This window comes from Sorex araneus, chromosome X, assembly GCF_027595985.1.
Source record: "Sorex araneus isolate mSorAra2 chromosome X, mSorAra2.pri, whole genome shotgun sequence".
In the NCBI taxonomy this organism is placed as follows: domain Eukaryota; kingdom Metazoa; phylum Chordata; class Mammalia; order Eulipotyphla; family Soricidae; genus Sorex; species Sorex araneus.
The window spans coordinates 145054982-145076631 of NC_073313.1; the positions used below are offsets into that span (position 1 = coordinate 145054982).

At 39.3% G+C, this 21650-nt stretch overlaps 1 protein-coding gene across 1 annotated transcript in view; it reads right to left on the bottom strand.

Annotated features, from left to right (window-relative positions):
* The window catches only part of YIPF6 (Yip1 domain family member 6), a 56902-nt gene that overhangs the window by 8614 nt on the left and 26638 nt on the right, over positions 1-21650 (bottom strand). Inside the window, exons 2-4 of the mRNA XM_055122682.1 lie at positions 12972-13100; positions 9920-9998; positions 4128-4170 (exon numbers count right to left, since the gene is read on the bottom strand). Of these exons, the coding sequence (XP_054978657.1) occupies positions 4128-4170; positions 9920-9998; positions 12972-13100 (251 nt within the window). The remainder of the gene's footprint in view (positions 1-4127; positions 4171-9919; positions 9999-12971; positions 13101-21650) is intronic.

Here is a 21650-nt window from a genome sequence, read left to right on the forward strand (position 1 = left end):
TGGAATTATGCAATTAGCTGCTATGTGGATGGATCTGGGGTGTGTCATGCTAAGTGTGTGTCCTGCTAAGTGAAGATAGTCAGAAGAGGGATAAACACAGAATGATTGCTGTGTGGGACATAAGGAATCATATTAGGAAAATTTAAAAATGCTCAAAGGCAACAGCAATTGAGAACTGGGCTTCATTAGGAAACATCACAGGAGGTGTTGGGGAGGGACACTGGTTGAGGGAAGTGGGCACTCTGGTGCAGCGTGTGGTGCTGGAATGTTTCCTGTATGGTTGTGTCAGGATTTGAATCTAGGTTTTGTAAATCATGGTGCCTAAAGAAAAATTTAAATATTACCATCTATATTTTCCTAGGGCTGAAGCGATAAGCACAGCAGGTAAGATGTTTGATTTGCACGCGGCTGACCCAGTTCAATTCCTCCACCCCTCTTGGAGAGCCCGAGAAGCTACCGAGAGTATCTAACCCACAAGGCAGAGCCTGGCAAGCTACCCATGGCGTATTCGATATGCCAAAAACAGTAACAACAAGTCTCACAACGTAGATGTTTCTGGTGCCCACTCAAGAAAATCAATGAGCAACGGGATGACAGTGATATTTTCCTAAATGTAGAATTTAATCTTTTTAACAGATTTCTATTGGGCGTATACCATGGTTTCTTCATCCACTCATTTGTAATAGGCATTTAGGCTGATTCTATGCTTTGGCTATTGTAACTAATGCTACTATGAACACAGGGATACACATACATTTTTCTTTTCTTTTCTTTCCTTTTTTTATTGAATCACTGTGAGATACAGTTACAAGCTTTCATGTTTGAGTTTCAATCATACAATGACCAAACACCCATCCCTCCACCAGTGCACATTCTTCACCACCAATGTCCCCAGTATACTCCCCTTTCCAACCCTCCCCCCATCCATGGCAGACAATTTCCCCCATACTTTATCTCTACATTGTGGCATTATGGCTTGCAATACAGATACTGAGAGGTTATCACGTTTGGCCCTTTTTCTACTTTGAGTACATGTCCCCCATCCCGAACGATTCCTCCAACCATCATTGTCTTAGTGATACCTTCTCTATTCCAGCTGCCTTCTCCCCCAGCTCATGAGACAGGCACACATATACTTTTGAATTAGAGTGTTCATATCCTTCAGATAGGGGCTAGAGATAGTACTTGCCTTGCAGAGAGCTGACTTGGATTCTATCTCCAATACCACATATAGTCCCCTGAGCACAATCAGAAGTGATCTCTGAGTACAGAGACAGGAATAATCCCTGAGCACAGCCAGATGTGGTCTTAAAACAAAACAAAACATATCCTTCAGATAAATGCTTAAGAGTGGCATTACTAGAAAATATGCTATTTACTTGTGCTTTTTTCATTCGTTTTTTGTTTTTTGAGGGCCATACCCTGTAGTGCTAAGGGCTTACTCCTGGCTCTGTGCTCAAGGGTCACTTCTGGCCATGCTCAGAGAATTGTGTGTGGTGCCAAGGTTTGAATCTGGGTCAGCAAGGGAAGCACCTGATCCCCTCTACTATCTCTCTTGCCTGCAATTTACATTTTTTAAGGCATCTCTATACCCTTTCCCATAGAGTCTATACCAATTTACATTCCCACAAAGTGTACTAAGTTCCTCCTTGTAGAAAATCCAATGTTCATCCTAGTCTTTTGACATAGACCATATTCAGAAATGTGAGGTCATCGCTTATTTTGGTTTTAATGTTCATTTACCTAATAACTTTCAGTGTGTTTTTTTCTTTTTTCTGTGGACCATACACAGCTGTGTTCAAGAATTATTCGTATACTCAGATATCTGTACTCGGGGATCATTCCTGATGGAGCTCAAGGGACTGGACCGCATGTGATCCCAGGGAATCTAACTCAAGTTGGCTGCATGTAAGTCAAGGGCTATATGTCCTGTACTATCTTCTAGACTGGCCCTCATAGTCGGCATTTTTTTCACATGTCCGTGGTTCATCTTTATGAGTTCTTTGGAGAATACGATATTGTTTTCAAATTGGAAAATTTCACATAAAAACATGTATTTTGTATTTTAATGAAATATCAGAAGTTATTAACATTGGGCCTACATCCCCATGTGGCAATACACAAATGCAACTGATATACCAGGTTCCTTCACAAGGAATTTCAGTCATCAATTCACTACTGTATGTATTTAGTCATTTCTCTAGTCCATAGAGATCTTTGAATTTGTAACCCTCAGGTTAAGATTTTAGGACTGATGAATGGAAACAATTTAAAAACCTACTTTTTTGTTGACCTTTTAAAAATAAAAACATTATTATTACTAAAAAACTACTTTGAAATTGAGATGTTGTAAAGACACAAATTTCTAAGACTCTTACAGACATAATTTTTTCATTTTTTGACAATACTTGAAATCAGTAATTTTATTTGTCACAAAAATAATAAAGGCATAGGAGATGTTCAGAGAGCTAGAGCATATATTTTGCATGCAGGAGCCACAATTTCAACCCCCAGCACCACATGGTCCCCTGAGCACCATGCAGGGAGGTGTCTCCAGAAACTATTGAGTATGGACCCAAAGAAAAACAGACAAAATAAAGTCAGTTCACAAGTCCATCCCATTATATAAAGTGGAGAGGACTCTTATTCATCTTGTTATGCCATTTACCAGTGTAGGTTTTTGGTTGCACTTTCTGTTTATTTTGTTTGTTTGTTTTTTGAGGCCTGGCAATGCTCAGACTTATGGACTATTGGTACTTTTGCTCAGGAGTGATTCCTAGCACTGCTATGGGAACCATATGTGGTGTCAGGGATGGAACCATGTTGACCACATGCAAGTCAAGCACCTTAACACATGTATTATCTCATTAGCATTCATCAATTCTCTGGAATTGCTTCAGCATGGTATGATGGAAAGAATATTAACTGCCCTGGAGAGAGGACTCATATACTGGGGCCTAATTTTGTCAGGAGATATATAAAATAGAGTAAAACACTCAATGTCTTGAGACTCCAGATTTCTTCTCTGCAAGTAAGAGGGGTTACAGTACATAACCTCGAAAGCTGACCTTTCCAAGTAAGAAGACATATGTTCAGAGGTTCTAAAAGAAATCCATGGAAGGCACTGAATTATACCCCTGGGCAAAAAACTGGACACAGCCACCAGGAGTGATTCCTGAGCACAGAGGCAGGAGTAAATTTGAGCACCTGTCAGATGTGTTGCATCCAAGAAACAGACTTGGAAAGAATCCCAAACCATCTTCTATTGCTATATAAAAGAAGTCAGAGAAATGTTAAGTTGGAAAAGATATGTAATAACCACAGAAGTTAGAGATGGGGCAATCAGTGAAAACTTAGGTTGAAAACACCCAGTTCTACCACTGTAATCTAGGTTCAGTCTTCAAACTCTTTGAATCTGACATTATTTGTCAGAGCAAAAAGGAAATTAATATTAACTTAGACTTTTGGAAGGTTTCTATAAACCGTGAAAAACCATTATGCAGATTTTGGTTATTAGTAGCCCATAGTTACACTGTTAACAGCAGAAACAAAGTCTAGCTCTTTTGTCCTTTCTCTTTATATGAAATGAATACAGAAAACAGACTACTTTGAAACATAACCTCGTTTTGAATTGTACTGCTTCTGTTAATTTAGCCCTATTCACGATTCAGTAAGATTTTTTTTATTAATTTATTCTTTTATTGAATCACCATGTGGAAAGTTACAAAGCTTTCAGGTTTAAGTCTCAGTTATACAATGCTTGAACACCCATCCCTTTACCAGTGCACATATTCCACCACTAAGAATCACAGTAAGATTTTAAAAGAATGATGTGTGGGAATAAGTAGTGTTTTAATCTATAGTTAATTTAATGAGTTTGATAATGGGGAGGTTACTATGTTGAACAGACACGACAAAACAGTCTAAGTAGTATCTTTAGTAAATAAGGTGAGCAGATTTTCCACATCTTTAATTCAAACACTCTCTGATCTGAAATTCTACTTGAATATTTTAAATACAAAGCAATACAATATGTTACAGAATTCCTAAATGAAATATTCAGTCAAAACCCCCTCAATTTTGAACCTTAACAAAAATCTTGTCCATATGAAATGACAAGTACTTACAATGCAAGTGTCACACAAAGGATCAAAGGGCCCCACAAATCCCCTAGAAGGAAAAAAAACATAGAGAACTCTTAAGAAACAATCATGAAGTATTTTCTCTCTTAATTCCAGTATCTTCATCTTTCATTCTTGGGATTCAGAATCAAAAGCACTCTCTGCCCAAGCCAATCTGCCTCTACTTCCCCTTCCCTGCTCCCAATTCTGAATGTGCTTATTCATCTATCTTTTAAGGTATAATATCAACTTCATATCCCACAAAACATTCTATTGCCCAGCTATTAAGTCATTTCAAACATACACAATAGTCAAACGACATGTAGAAGACCTATCAGCCCCACCCAGCATCCTCAGAAGGAAAATAACAGTTAAATCAACTCACAAATCTGAGGCTACAAGTATAATCAAGCTCATTTCCAAGTAGAAAATATGATGCTGAGAAGGGAATTACATTCTTAAGTTCATAGACTATAGATGCAGGACTAAAACCTAGGTTTTCTGTTCCTATTCTGCACACAAATTTCCTTTTATAAGTATTATACTGAACTAGAATAGAATTGCTGTTCCTTTTAATAAGGGCACATTCAGCAATAATCAGGGACCAGCACAGGAACACCAGGGCTGTACCCACTGATTCTCAAGGGGAAATGTGACTCAAGGGATCAAATTAAGGGTCTTGCCAACACTGCTGGCCTGAGCTTGGCTGGGTGTGGCTCCTACAGAATTTGCTACTATTATAAATGACATTTATTTATAAATTCACTTTCCAATTTCTAAAATATAGAAATATAATGTAGAAATATAATTTTTGTATATTGATCTTGTATCACACACCTTGAAATATTAATTCTAATTTAAATTATATACTTATAATTTTATATAATCCTAAAATGTGAAAATTTAGTTTTACATTTTTCTTAGAAAAAAAATTCTTGGACTTGAAAGTGCATGTCCTCTACCACTTAAACTATCTTCCACCATGAAACTGCTGTTCTTGTGAAGCCTCTCTGGAAAAAAATATGAACAGTCCTTCAAAAACTAGAAATTGAGCTTCCATTTAACCCCGCAATACCACTTCTGGGAATATATCCTGAGGATGCAAAAAGGCACTGTAGAAATGACATCTGTACCTATATATTCATTGCAACACTGTTCACAATAGCCAAAATCTGGAAACAACCCGAGTGTCCTAAAACAGATGACTGGTTAAAGAAACTTTGGTGCATCTATACAATGGAATACTATGCAGCTGTTAGGAGAGATGAAGACATGAAATTTGCTTATAAATAGATAGACATGGAGAGTATCATGCTAAGTGAAATGAACCAGAAAGAGAGGGACAGACATCCACTGCACTCATTTGTGGAGTGTAGGGTAGCATCACATGAGGCTGACACCCAAGGACAGTAGATACAAGGGCCAGGGGGATTGGCCCATAGTTGGAAGACTGCTTCATGAGCGGAGGGGAGAAGGCAGATGGAATAGAGAAGGGATCACTAAGAAAATGATGGCTGGAGGAACCAGTTGGGATGGGAGATGCATGCTGAAAGTAGATAATGGATCAAACATGATGTCCTCTCAATGTCTGTGTTGCAAGCTATAATGCCCAAAAGTAGAGAGAGAGTATGGAGAATACTGTCTGCCATATCTGTGTGTGTGTGTGTATATAGATAGATAGATAGATAGATAGATAGATAGATAGATAGATAGATAGATAGATAGATAGATAGATAGATAGATAATTTTTGGTGCTGAGGTCATACCTGGTGCTGGTCACTCCTGGCTATGCACTCAGAGTTTACTTCTGGCAGTCATGGGGGACCATATGGGGTGCAGGGGATAAAATCTAGTTCAGCTGCACGCAAGATAAGTGGTTTATAAACTGCACTATCTCTCCAACCCCATCCAGCATTTCTTTTAATTCATATTCATGTAATGTTAATGTTTTGTACATGTAATATACGTAATATATAATTTTATGCAAATGAGGTATGTGCATTTGCATACTTTTAATTACAAGTAATTGTGTATCTCTGTTTTCACTTGCTTTTCTTATTGTTATAAGCATATGTGACACAAAATTTACCATGTTTAATCCCTTTTCAATATATAGGTATTGAGTATGTTCATTTTATAGCCATCACCATATCTATTTTCAGAATTTTTTTCCAAAAAATGTTGGAATACATGTAAAGAATCATAATCTTACAATTTTAATCACCCCCCCATAAAATACAAAAAAACAAAAAGGGGCTGGAGTAATAGCACAGCAGGTAGGGCATTTGCCTTGCACACGGCCAACCCAGGTTCGATTCCCAGCATCCCATATAGACCCCTGAGCACCACCAGGAGTAATTCCTGAGTGCATGAGCCAGGAGTAACCCCTGTGCATCACCGGGTGTGACATAAAAATAAATAAATAAATAAATAAATAAAAATACCATTTTAATCAAGTTTTTACTGTTCTTGTTAATTTTTCTAACTAATCAAATATAACTAAAAACAATATGCTGGCTTTTTCAAGTGTCCTTATTTTATAATTCATAAAATATCCGTAATAATACTTTATTTTTTTCAATTTATTAGTGAATAACCGTGAGCTACAGTTACAAACTTTTGAACTTTTTTGTTTACATTTCAGTCATACAGTGATCGTTTACCCATCCCTCCATCAGTGCCCATTCTCCTCCACCAATGTTCCCAGTATCCCTCCCACTACCCTCACCCCATCCCCCGCCACCCCACCCTGCCTCTGTGGCAGGGCATTCCCTTTTGTTCTTTCTCCTCTTCAGTGTTGTAGTTTGCAATAGAGGTATTGAGTGGCCATTATGTTCGATCTAGAGTCTACTTTCAGCAGGCATCGTTCAACACGAATGGGTCCTCCCAACATGCTCTACTTGGTGTTCCCTTCACTATCTCAGCTGCCTTTTCCCCAGCATGTGAGGCCAGTTTCCAAGCTGTGGGTCAGACCTCCTGGTCCTTATCTCTACTACTCTTGGGTGTTAGTCTCCCATTCTGTTACTTTATATTCCACAGATGAGTGCAATCTTTCTATGTCTATCCCTCTCTTTCTGACTCATTTCACTTAACATGATACCTTCCATGTTGCTCCACTTATATGCAAATTTCATGACTTCATCTTTTCTAAAAGCTATTCTAACATAGTATCCCATTGTGTAGATGTACCAAAGTTTCTTAAACCAGTCATATGGGTATTGGGCAAATATCCTTTCCCATTCTGTAGACTGTCTTTGTATTTTGGTCACTGTTTCTTTTGAGGTGCAGAAGCTTCTTAGTTTAAGATAGTTTCATTTGTTTATCTCTATTTTCACTTGATTTTCTTATTGTTATAAGTATATGTGACAGAAAATTTACCATGTTTAATCCCTTTTCAATGTATAGGTATTGAGTATGTTCATTTTATAGCCATCACTATATCTATTTTTAGAATTTTTTCAACTAAAACTCCAATTCAGCAGTAACTCCATACTCCCTACTCTGTCCCTTGTATGCATTAGTTTTTTTTTTTTACTTTTTACTTTTTTTTTAGCAACTTAAGTACCCTAGTCTCTACATAGATTATATGCCTTCAAGATTCAACCTTGTAGCATGTCAAAGCCATTCTTTTTTTTCACTTTATGGGCCACACCCAGTGATGCTCAAAAAGTACACCAGGCTCTGTGCTCAGGAATTATTTCGGGTGGTGCTTGGGGAACCATATGGGAGGCCAGGAACTGAATTGAGGTTGGCTGCATTGAAGGCCCGCTCCCTACGCACTGTACTATATCTCTAGCCCCAAAACCATTTCTTTTTAAGGCTGAATCATATTTAATTCATATATGACATATGCCATATTCTTACCTATCAACCAATTAACATTTGAGTTGTTTCACCCTTTTGGCTATTGTGAATAAAATTACTATAAACATAGATGTGTAAATGCTTGAGTCCCTTCTTTCAATTCTTTTTAGTATATATCCTGAATGGAATTATTGGATCATTTGATTATTTTTTAAGTTGCCACCATGTTGTTTTCTGCAGTAGTGGCACCATTTAATTTTTCTACCAAAAAAGAACAAGAGTTCCAATTTCACTAACATCTTGGCAACACTTGTTACTTTTATGTGTTTTTTTAAAAAACAGCAGTAAGTAATGGGTGTGAAGTGGTAGATATCTCATTGTGACTATATTTAAAAGCATTTTAAATTAATTTTTCCTTGCTAATCTACCAGGATTACTAAAGAGGGTAGAAGAAATGCACAATTCTGACCACAATTTACTCAACCTTTATGCCTATCCCCACAGGTTTCAGAATGGACTTTAATATAAATGACATATATAATACTCATCATATAAATGGACTTTAATATAATGACATAAATAATACTCATCATATAAATGGACTTTAATATATATGACATAAAATACTCATCAGCACACCTGGTTCTGCATCATAACTGAAGCAATATTGCTCTGAACAGCAATTGAAACCACATTTTCATGTTCAAGACAGCAGTGGTAGAATAGAAAAAAACCACTAAACTTAAAACTGACTCTAATAGTGCCTATAGGGCCATAATAAAATACTTAGTGTCCCCAAGACTCATTTTCTTCATCAGCAAAACAGAAAAGGTAACTCTCATATATGACAAAGTTGTTACAAGAAATTGAAAAAGAGGGGGCTGTAAATATAACTTAAAAGGCTAAGTGCATGCTTTGAATGTAGGAGGCTCAGGTTCAATCCACAGCACTGCATGGTCCCATGAGTATTGTGAAGAACGACTCCTGAGCACAGATTCTAGAATAGCCCCCGAGTACTACTAGATATAGCCCCAAACAACAAAAAGATATGTGAGGGGAAAGGCTAAGACAATAGCATTTATGAAGGGCCTACTAAATGTCACATGTTAAATGGCGGTTACATTTCTCAAATCCTCAACAGTAGGTACATGTTATCTCCATATCAACAGAAGAATAAACATCAGCCTTGGAAATTTAACTGTCTTATCCAAGATTAGACAGCTAATAATGGCACCAATATTCAAACCCGTATTCGCCCACACAAGCAATAGCTAATCATATATTAGCTCTCACCACACTGCACTATGTTAAAAAGATTCTGACACCATATCCAGTCTACATGCTGAAACATGTCACATTTGCTATATATTTAACATACCAAAATGCTGGCAAAACAGAGGAATACTCATGGATAATATCAATGTTAAATTGAAAACATTCCATTCAAGTTTTCTGACAAAGGGTACTAAGAAAACCAAGAATTCTTGAAAAGAAAAGGGAAAGTTCTAACAATTTTAAAAATAAATTCTAAATAAGAACAAAATTCATTACAATAATTTTGGTAGAACTCTCGAACAAAGAATCAGTCACAGACTAAGTGACCGCTTTGAAATATGAATGAATCCTTAATGAATATTAGCTATTAGTCTAATTTAGGATTCAAACATTTTGTCTTCCCTTGCAGCTTGTTAGTTTCTTTCTTGAACAAAGTCCGTATATGTTAGCAGTTTCAGAAATAATGTTTGCTGTGTCTATCAGGCAGGGGTATATGAAACTAATAAAATAAGCAAAATTGTCCAAGTGCGGAAATTTCATTCTATATGTTTAATTTCTCACAAAATTTTCATTTACATAATTATATATATTTTCATATTTAAAATTATATCAGCTTTATTACCACACTTTGCTTTACAATACAGTTATGATAAGGTGCACCACACTTTCAAAAAAAATGAGAGAAACATCACAATCTCAATAAAAACTCACATACTTACAATCTCTCAAAAGAGTATTACTTTTCCTTGGGTACAAAACATGCATGAATTTTTTCCCAACAGCTTTGAGATCACGCATCTGAAAAATATAAACAATTTGTTATATTATGATGACAAAAATTGCTGAACTTTCATTTATTTCACTCTTCTGGGAGCCCCTTATTGAATTTTAGATTTATAATTTCAGTTCAATTCCTTCAATATACAAACAATACAGAGAAGTATGGTATTCTTTGGCTAGTAACTCCATAAGCCAATATCTAACTCTCGACCACATCCATGAGTTCTGTTTTGATTTTTAAATATCTGTAAAAGAGAAATATATCTCTCCTAATAAGTTATTTAAGGGAACTAAAATAGCCAACATTTTACTGCTCTGTAAAAGTCTCTGACATTTCACTCATACATAATAGACCACTTAGGTTGCTCCTTATCTATTACATTCTTTACAATATACAAGTAATTCATTTTCATCACACCCAATTTAATTGATAAATGAATCCCAGATGCCAAACAAAAACCAAAGACATTTAAAGAAGGGTGCAGTAATACTCAGAGAGTCTCTCAAAATACGGTCAGGATAATTCTGTCCTAAAGTTTTAACCTAGAAATTTCTTTTCTGTTAATGATTATTCTAACATTTTTTAAATGATTGCTTAACATCCTACCAAATGGACCATTTACTATTTCCTCTCTTGTTCTACTTACCTCTACTGTGAAGGATATAATAAGGAACATTTGGGGGAGGGACTGGACTCCACCTAGCAGTGCTCAGAGCTAACTCCTGGCTCTCCATTCAGGGACCACTCCTGGTGGTGATCAAGGGACCATATTTGGTGGTGGAGTTCAAAAGGTGTTGGTTGTCACAACAGCTAATTAGAGAGAGAGAACAGAAGGGAATGCCTTGCCACAGTGGCAGGGTGGGGTGGGGGGGAGATGGGATTGGGGAGGGTGGGAGGGACGCTGGGTTTACGGGTGGTGGAGAATGGGCACTGGTGAAGGGATGGGTACCCGAACTTTGTATGAGGGAAGTATAAGCACAAAAGTGTATAAATCTGTAACTGTACCCTCACGGTGATTCTCTAATTAAAAATAAATAAATTTAAAAATTTTAAAAAAAGGTGTTGGTTGTATGCAATACAAGTGTTTTAACCCACACAGTGTTTCTTCATTCTGAAGAACATTTTTATATATTAATAATTTTCTGTATTTTTAATTTTTATATTTTTGGCTATGAGGGTGACACCTGGCTGTACTCAAGGTTTATTCTTGGCTCTTGCTTAGAAATCACCTTTCCTGGTAGTGCTCAGGGGACCATATAAAGTGCCCCTAGGTTTCTGTATTTTTTTTATTAATGTCACCATGAGGGTACAGCTACAAATTTTCGTGCTTGTGTTACAGTCATACAATGTTCGAGTACCCATCCCTCCACCAGTGCCCATTCTCCTCCATCGATGGCTGTAGCATCCCTCCCATCCCCCATCCCGTCCCCCCACCCCACCCTACCCCTGTGGCAGGACATTCCCTTTTATTCTTTCTCTCCTTTTGGGTGTTGTGGTCTGCAATGGAGGTATTGGGTGGCTATCGTGTTCAATCTATAGTCTGCTTTCAGCCCGCCTCTTCCATTCCTAGTGGATCCTCCACACTTTAGTTGGTGTTCTCTTCTCTATCTGAACTGCCTTTTCCCCTAGCATGTGAGGCCAGCGTCCAAGCCATGGAGCAAATCTCCAGGTACTTATTGCTACTATTCTTGGCTATTAGTCTCCCATTCTATTGTTTTATATTCTGCAGATGGGTGCAATTTTTCTATGTCTGTCTCTTTCTTTCTGACTCATTTCACTCAGCATGATACTTTCCATGTTGATCCACTTATATGCAAAGTTCATGACTTCATCTTTTCTGACAGCTGCATAGTATTCCATTGTATAGATATACCAAAGTTTCTTTAACCAGTAATCTGTTCTTGGGCATTCAGGTTTTTTTTCCAGATTCTGGCTATTATAAACAGGGCTGTGATGAACATACAAGTGGAGATGTCATTTTGACTATACTTTTTTGCCTCTCTGGGATATATTTGTTTTTTAAAAAATTCCCTAGATGAGAAGTACCATTAAGAACTTAAAAGGATTTGGAAATTTCAAGTTTTGGGTGAGGGGGCACAACTGGCAGTATTCAGAGGTCCCCCAAAGCCACACCCAGAGATACTGTGGGACCACATAGTGTTAGGGATCAAACTCAGGGACTCATACAAGTTACATATATGCTCTATCACTTAAGCTATCTCCAAAATTCTATTTTAAGATTCTAAATACTAATTATAACCAAACTGCTTTCCAAAAAGGATGTACCAATTTATTCTCTATGGATGAATCATGAATCACGAATCACGAAATCCTGTTAATAGTCGATTTCTCCAGCGGGCTCAGTAACCTCTCATTCGTCCTTTCCCTGAAATCTTAGAAGTCTCTCTCGATTCGGCCCTCCCAATGATGTCACACTGGAGGCTCTTTCAGGGTCAGGGGAATGAGATCCAGCTTATTACTAGCTTTAGCATATGAATACACCATGGGAAGCTTGCAAGGCTGTCCCAGGTGGGCAGGAAATTCTCAGAAGCTTCCCAATTTCTCCCAGAGGGAGAAGCAGGCTACAAGATATCTGGAAGACTTCTGGAAGCTTGCTTTTAAGTCTCTGGATGTTGGCCGTTGATGGGATTACACACACCTGGATTCCTCTGCCGGTACCTTCATGCGTGATCAGGCCTGTCCGAACGTGTGGAGAGGGGCCTGGAGCATGGCTGTAGCTAGGTTCCAGTGGTCTTTGGCCACCGGGAGCTCTGCTCAGGGCGGGGAGGGAAGCTGGAGCCCATCCCCTCTGAGGGGCCCCGGGGAAGACAGCCAGGCGTGCGGGCAAGAGAATATACCCTATTCTATGGACAAATAGCAAATAAAATAAATAAAACATATAGAAAACCAGAGAATCAAGCAAAAGCAAATAAAATCACAATTATCTATTCCCATGCTACTGAAAGGTGGTTTTCTCAAGTCTAACTTACAATGGTATTCTGAACAGATTCATTTAGCGTGCAGCTGTCAAACTCTTGACTCTGAGATCTCACGGGAATGGTGATTTCTCCTTCCACTGGGATGTCTTGTGAGATGGATATATCTGAAAGGCCTGCAAACTGAAGTTAGAAAAAAATTGAAGTCTATAATAAACGATAAGAAACCTCAAGAACAATATCATTTCCTGGAGTGTAGGAACAATTCTTTTATAGGGTTTTAGACAGTATTTTCATTTTTATATTTTATTGAATTTCTTTAAGATACTGTGTTACAATGCTCCTAATAATAGATTTTCACGGATATAATTCCAACACCAACCACACCTATCACCAATTGTTGGATAACATTGGGTTGTCCTTGCTACTCCCTCAAGGAGCTTAGGTTTATTAAGTTACTCCCACAACAGTGCCCCTGAGGCACACCCAGTTCCATCAAGCACTAATAATCCTGTATTGCTTTTCTCTTTCCTTTATGTCACTTGCATGGTTTAAGAGTGCCCTTTTTGTATAGACACAGGAAGACAGTTGATGCCATGCTTTGTAACATGAGAGTAAATTGACTCCAAATAATATTTACTCCTGGGCATCTGTCATATATACCCGACTTAAGCCTTAGTTGCCCTTACTTCCTAATATCCCAAAAGGAATGTCCCAGCAAGGGACAAGGATGGACCCAGGGCAAGCTGTAAGCTAGCCTGGCATCAAAATAGGACAACCTAAGCGCCATAAGTATAAAAAATTAAGAGCATGGTTATGAAACACACTTTGTTTATGACCCAAAAAGAAGTAACTAAATAAGGATCCTACTGGGGTTAGAAAAGACTAACCTGGCCTGAGGACTACAGTCTGGGATATATAGCGAAATGTCCCCAAGAAGAATCAACCTTTAAGCTTAATGTATCTCTTACTGTTTTCATAGAAAATGACTAGAAATATAAGAAGTAAATTTACTATGATGGTTTAAATGGATTACTAGCTGAGGAAAGGAGGAAGCAATATACCCTAGATGGATTCCCGTCCTTGAAAGGATTTTCTAGTAATCTAGAGTGCTGAACCCTCAGATTCGATCTTGTCCTTGCGTTTATCTCCTAGAACTTCCCCTGAAGGATGGCTTTACATCTGTTTATTGTTATGAAAATGTCCAACTCCACCTATGTGCAACTCCACCCTTTATGATTTCTATATAACTATGCTGTAATGGGAAAGAGGACTAGGATGATGGAACTATGACTATGATGACTACGACTATGAGGTCTATTGACAACTAAGATGATGGAACTATGATGACTGGGACTATGCCTAAAACTACAACTATGATTGTTCTGTAAGGGAGAGATCGAACTGCTTTGGGGAGGAGAGAGAAATAAACTGACTACCAACATGCCTGGTGCCCTGTTTCTCCATTCTCCCGGTCCTTCATCCATCTGTTGTCATGGGCAGGCCAGGGGGAATTGTTCTTGGCCACCACCCGCTCTTGTCCCCCGCATGCCCCCACACTTTTCCTTGAAACTCACAAGCAGTGTACTCCCTCCCTCTCCCAAGTATCCTGAGACACCTACCTCCAAAGCCCCAACCCCAAGTCAACAGTGTTGACCGGTTATCCCATTACACTGCCTTTGACACCTGGTTACTATCTTGCTGTGTATCTTTATATATCATATGTGAGACATCATTCTATTTATCTCTTTCCATCTGACTGACTTCACTTCACTTAGCATGATATTCTCTAGTACTATCCATGTTGCTGTAAACAGCATGATTCTGTTCTTTCTTAGATGGGCATATATTCCACTGTGTATACATACAACTTCTTGTATGTATACAAGATTCATTCATGTGTAATTGGGCGTTTAACTTGTTTCTATCTCCTGGCTGTTGTATTAAGTGTGGCAGTGAACATAGATGCAGATGTATCCTTTCAAGTTAAGGTCTGGTCTTTGTGTTTGGAGATAGATGCCCCAAAAATGGTATCACTGAATTGTATTCTTATTTTTAAACAGATCTCTGTATTGTTTTCCATAAAGGTTGAACCAGAGAACATTCCCACCAACAGTGGATGAGAGTTCCTTTCTCATTGCAACCCTGCCAACACTAGCTGTTTCCAGACTTTTGGGTATCTCACAGGCTGGTATCTCATTGTTGTTTTGATCTTCACTTCCCTAATCATGAGTGATAACGAAAACTTTTGTCATATTCCTGTATACTATCGGCATTCGAAAGTTTTTAAAGCTATATTAGCATATTAATATCAATATAGTTAACTAAATTTTAAAATACTTATGTTAAAGAAGAGATGTCATAGTTACTTTCTGGGCCTTGAATACTTGGTTTCTTTCAAGTATAAAATATATGACACAAGTTAGCAATACTGCAGTGATTAAAAAATAACCTTTGAGCAATCACAGTTTTCTTGCATTTCTGTTCCTTGGCGGGCTCTAATGCCCTGTGTAGGCTAAAAAGACCATCATATGAAGTCTAAACTGAGAAATAAAGAGAAAAAGAAATGTCTTGATCTATACTGTTTTTATCAAGTTATCTGGCAGCCAAAGATGAAGTAACATTTCCAAACTGAATTATAAGGTTGCAAATTTATACTCAGTTAAATTTGATTATTGTAACTGAAACTCAAAAAGAAATAATCGCTTCTGATGTGCTTTGGAAACAATATTCTGGATTATTCTTGCAGGCAGAATATAGTTGTTGAAAGAATTTACAAAATCAACTCCATCAGGCTGAAAAAACTAGAAATACAAATTTAAAATACTTAAGATAAAAATGCTCACATTACTAAAAAATCTAAAAGTGAAAAAACTAAGTCTGCAGGTGAAACTGAAGGGAAAGAGTAGTCAAACTAACTGTACAATTGAAAAACCTAGTAGGACATAGCCATGCCATCAGACTCGTTATAAACATGCCACCAAACCCCATGCAAGGCTGTTCCATTCAGGGCAACCCAGAGTGGGACGGGCAAGGGCCCTCCCCGCACCAATGGAGACAGCCCCCAGCAGCCAAAAGTCTCCAGAACTTAACTGTTGCCATGCTCATGGCCGCTCTCCATATACTTGAACGAGTCTCACGCATGAGTGAATCTATTCCTGGATATCTCATACTTTACACCACCAATATACTAAGAGTAGCACAACACATTCAATAGGGTTTAAAGTAGAAGGCAACCAATCTTAGAAGGAAATATATTTATATATGTGTGTGTGTGTATGAATTTTGCGCGAATGAGACAGCATTCGCGATGTCTGATCCTATTTGGAATTTTGGGACAACAGCAACATCGGTCAGGCAAAACCGTGGATTGAATATGATGTGATCAATTTTGTTGTGGAACTGTCCACCGGGAGACTCCCATGTCAAATGTTTAGATTTGGTATTCTAGAAGTGTGAGTTACCATGGACTGTCTTGGTCAACATGATGAACTCAGACTATCTGTCAACCTGTTTGTTCCATTCTAGGCCATGGGTCCTGATGTAGAGTTTGGGCGACCTTCTCGGTCCTATCTTGGCATTAAAATCACCAACAATGACCTTGTAGAAGGTGTGGTCTTCTTTATAGAACTTCTCCAGCTCCATGTAGAACTTCTCAATTTCTTCTTCATTGTACTTGGATGTTGGTGTGTAGATGACAAAGATAGAAACTGCCGGCAATGTGCCACATCTATTCAAACGTAAGCATCTGATTCGGGTTGTTAGGCATTCGAACAAATCACTGCTCATGGCCAAGTTCATGTTGACGAAGACACCAACACCACCAACGCCTCTACTGTCACATGTTCTGAGGAACAGTTCTTCTCCAGTGTCGAAAACAGTATGATGTGATTGATGCCTTCTCATCTTGGTCAATCCAATGATGTCATATTTGATCTGTAACTGCACCATCAAGTCCTTGATGGATGGTTCCGATGCCAGCCTACATGCACTAAAACTGCCAGAGAGTCATTTTAGTCCTTCTTTGTTTTGGCAGACTAGTTCGGCCCTGAGATTTTAGCAGCCTCTCCTTGCTTGTCCTTCTCAATGCTGCCGTATTGGGAGCACTTCCAAGATCAGGGGAATGAGGCCCATTTTTGTTATTTCATGAAGCGGGGAGAAAGGGCTGCTAAGTTTAAGAGACCTCCCAGAATGAACACCAACTGGGAGCTCTTTGCACTATCGCAGCAATATGGGAAGATGTCATCATTGACAACATCAACGAGGAATACAATTGACTGGTTCAGCACCTCCTTGACTGTGCAAGAAAGGCAGAGAGAGAAAGCCACAGAAAAATGCCTATTTCGGAAACTCTCAAGCTCATTCGCCAACATGGTTTGGTGCAAGCCTCAGGCAAGCTAACGTCCGAGTTCACAAAGCTGTGCAGAGAAGCGATAAAGGAAGAACTCAAAGAGGGAAGACCAGCAGTGTTAGCCAATGTGGCAGAAGCTGGGAAAAGTATTCAAAAAATCCACCGGTCCTTTGCCAACTATAAAACCAAGATGACTGCCCTCTGACGTCCTGATGGATCTATCACATCTTCCAGAAGGGCAATGGTGAAGGTTATCCACGACTTCTACTTGGTCTTCGAAAGCCACATCCACCTGCCCACATACCAAATCCCGCAGGATGGATATGTCATTCTCAGCATTCTCCTTTCCGAAATCTGACACACCATTATGTCGGTAAAGAAGTGTACAGGACCTGGTCCAGACAAGGTCAGACCCGAACACCTGAAGAATCTGCCACCAGTACTGATTAATTCACTGGCTCGGCTCTTCACACGCTACCTGTTTGAATGCAATGTTCCATCCCAATGGAAAACCAACAGGACTATTCTACAAGGAAGTGATCATCGACATAAAGAGAGGGGTTCAGCAGGGTGATACCATTTCACCAAAACTCTTCAGTACGACTCTCGAGAACGTCACGTGACGACTGGAATGGGAAGGAATGAGAGTGAAGATAGATGGTCAGCAACTACACCACCTCCGCTTCACTGATGACATTGTTTTAATAACACCAAACATTTTCCCAAGTGGCACAAATGCTGGCCGACTTCAAACGTGAGTGTGGAAAGGTCGGTCTGCAGCTGAACCTTATGTAGACAATGTTTATGAGAAACAAACTAGCTCCTGACGTTCCATTTGCTCTCAACAGAATGAACATCTCTGAATACAGCAGCTATGTGTACCTGGGACGAGAACTCAACATGAAGAATGACTTGGCGCCAGAACTGCGCAGGAGCAAGAGAGCGGTATGGAACCCCTTCAGGAGTGTCAGAGAAGTTGTTAAGAGGACGAAGAACACTTGCTCCAGTCATATCTTTTCGACTCCACCATTCTTCCTGCATTAACATACACCTCAGAGATGTGGGCCCTATGAAATCAGGGTAAGAACGCTATTTGGGTCTCTCAAGAGGAATTGAAAGATCTATGCTTGGAGTATCACGTGAGATATCTCCAGTGAGAGAAGGAATCCAGAGTTTGGACTTCCATTGACAATCGAGAATCAGGGATGCTGTCTTGTTTGCCAAAGCACTGAAAATCAGATGGGCCGGACACATAATGCAATTTGGAGACAACCTCTGGATTAGAGCTATTACCGACTGGATTCCACGGGATGTCAAAAGAACGCCTGGCCACCCGCCTACAAGATGGTCAGACTTCTTCGTAAAGACCCTGAAGAGTTTGAGGCTCTTTGTGTTCTGGGAGCGAGCAGACAACATTGGGCTACACTATCACAAAACAGGGATGAATGAAGATGTTACTGGCGACCGCTCGAGCAAATCGATGAGCAACAGGATGACAAGTGATACATATATATGTATACACACACACACATACACACAAGGCTCAACCTTTAACAACATGCTACTAATCTCTTATAGAATGGCTTAATAGCTCCTGGTGAAATACAACAATCTTCACGCACTTTCCTCTAAGAAACCTTTTTGGTCTCATTTTTAGTGGATTATTCACAACTGTTTTTGTGTGTTTATTTATTTATTTATTTTGCTTTTTGGGTCAACCCAGCGATGCTCGGGGGTTACTCCTGGCTCTGCACTCAGGTATTACTCCTGGCAGTGCTCGGAGACCATATGGGATGCTGGGGATTGAACCTGGGTCGAAAGCGTGCAAGGCAAATGCCCTCCCTGCTGTGCTATCACTCCATAACAAGCAATACAAAATAAATTATTTCAATTCTGCTTTGGGGGCAGGTTTTGGGGCTTGGGATGGAAATATGTTGGTGGGAAGCTGTAATCATGATGGGATTGATATTTGAATATTAAATGTAAGCAAATATTGTGAATAACTTTATAAAACTAAAATTTTAAATATAAAAGAAAAACCATAGTAGACTACTGAAAAAAATCTGTATAGAGCTGTTTATATACATCAAATTTATATATGGGTCAGACTGAGCAATGTTACACTTACAAGTATAAAGCTAACGTGGTAAAAACACACAAAAAGACATATACAAGCTCTTTAATCCAACACTGTCACTGTCACTGTCATCCCGTTGCTCATCGATTTGTTTGAGCGGGCACCAGTAACGTCTCTCATTGAGAGACTTATTGTTACTGTTTTTGGCATATCCAATACGCACAGGTAGCTTGCCAGGCTCTGCCGCGAGGGCTTGATACTCTCGGTAGCTTCCTGGGCTCTCTGAGAGGGGCAGAGGAATTAAACTCGGGTTGGCCGTGTGAAAGGTGAACACCCAACCGCTGTGCTATCGCTCCAGCCCAATAATCCAACACTAAATTGTAAAACTAAAAAACCCTAAGGGTAACCCACCAATGATGACTAGTTAAATAAAGTATATATCTGCACAATGGAGCACTGTACTGCTTAAGGAATTAAAATATCTCTAGAGAATTACATTCATGAATCTGACAATTTGGTTAAAGCAGACCATGGCTTAGGCTGATAGCAAACTATAAAAATCTAGGATTGCTTACATATTATGACATTAGCACTTCAAAATAATCTAACTACATATTGCTCAGAACAAACCCATCATTAAGCAATGAACTATCGTACCGTGGGTATGAAATAAAAAAATAAATGTAGAATAACGCTTATGTATATATAAAAAATTATAAATCATTTAAGATATAAGGGAAGACTTTCCTTGATCATCACTGGGTGTGATCCTAAAAGCAATAAAAAATAAACGATGAACAATATAGCACTGTAGCACTCTCATCCCCTTGTTCATCAATTTGCTCGAGCAGGCTCCAGTAGCATCTCCATTGTGAGGCTTGTTACTGTTTCTGGCATATTGAATATGCCACAGGTAGCTTGCAAGGCTCTGCCGTGTGGGCAGGATACTCTCGGTAGCTTGCTGGGCTCTCCAAGAGGGACGGAGGAATTAAACCTGGGTCGGCCGTGTGCAAGGCAAACGCCCTACCCACTGTATTTTTCCCTTTTTTTTGCGGGGGGGGGAGAGTAAGCCACACTCAGTGGTGCCCAGGGCTTATCCCTGACTCTTCACTCAGGGATCACTCCTGGCAGGCTTGGGGAACCACATGAGATGCCAGGGATCAAACTCGGGTCGGCTGTGTGCAAGGCAAATGACCTATCCACTGTACTATATCCAACCCCATAGTACCTAATTTTTAAAGCAGTATAGAACTTTCAAATCAAGATATAAATATTTAGAGCTCAACATGTATTTTTAAAATATAAGCACTAGGCCTTTCCGCTGCTGAACGAGCATGATCCCAGAGGCCAACTAAACTACTTTGGACACCAGCAGCTTGCAGAAATGCCTCTAGACTGTGAACTGAGCCACTGCCCCATGCAGCGCCGGGGGGGAGGGTTTCTCTCTCTCGGGTTTTCCATCTTATGAGCTCCACAAAAGGGAAGTAAAAGCTTGCAGTGATGCAATTTCAGGCAGAATTTTCCCTGGACTTTATACAGAAATCCAAGACCTCATATCTCTCAATTGTCAGCAATGTGAAATGGTTCCTTTTTAGCAGGTCTGACTTTGAGGGGAAACTCCAAACAATAATAGTGAGTTTTTTTGCTGAAATATTGAAGGTAATCAAGGTAACGTGAAAACTATCAGTTACACAGACAGGGGGTGGGTTGGGGATGGGGTGGGGGTGGGGGGGTAGGTATACGGGGGCTCCTGGTGGTGGAAAATGTGCACTGGTGATGGGATGGGTGTTGAGCATTGTATAATGGAGACTTAGACTGAAAACTCTGTAACTTTCCACATGGTGATTCAATAAAAAAAAGAAATATAAATATAAACATGTGTATAAACAAAATATATACAAATATAAACATATGTGTGCTGGTAAATAATTGACATAGACACCCCCTACCCCCAAATAAAAATGTTTGAACTTTAAAAAAAATAATAAGCACTATAGTATTATAGCACTGTTGTCCTGTTGTTCATCGATTTGCTCGAGTGGTGCCAGTAACCTCTCCATTGTGAGACTTGATGTTACTGTTTTTGGCATATCAAATATGCAACGGGTAGCTTGCCAGGCTCTGCTGTGCTGGTGGGATACTCTTGGTAGCTTGCCAGGTTCTCCGAGAGAGATGGAAGAATCGAACCTGGGTTGGTCGCATGCAAGGCAAATGCCCTACCCACTGTGCTATCGCTCCAGTTTAAAATATAAACCTTAGAATTCCCTGCCATAGTGGCAGGGTGGGGTGGGGGGAGACGGGACTG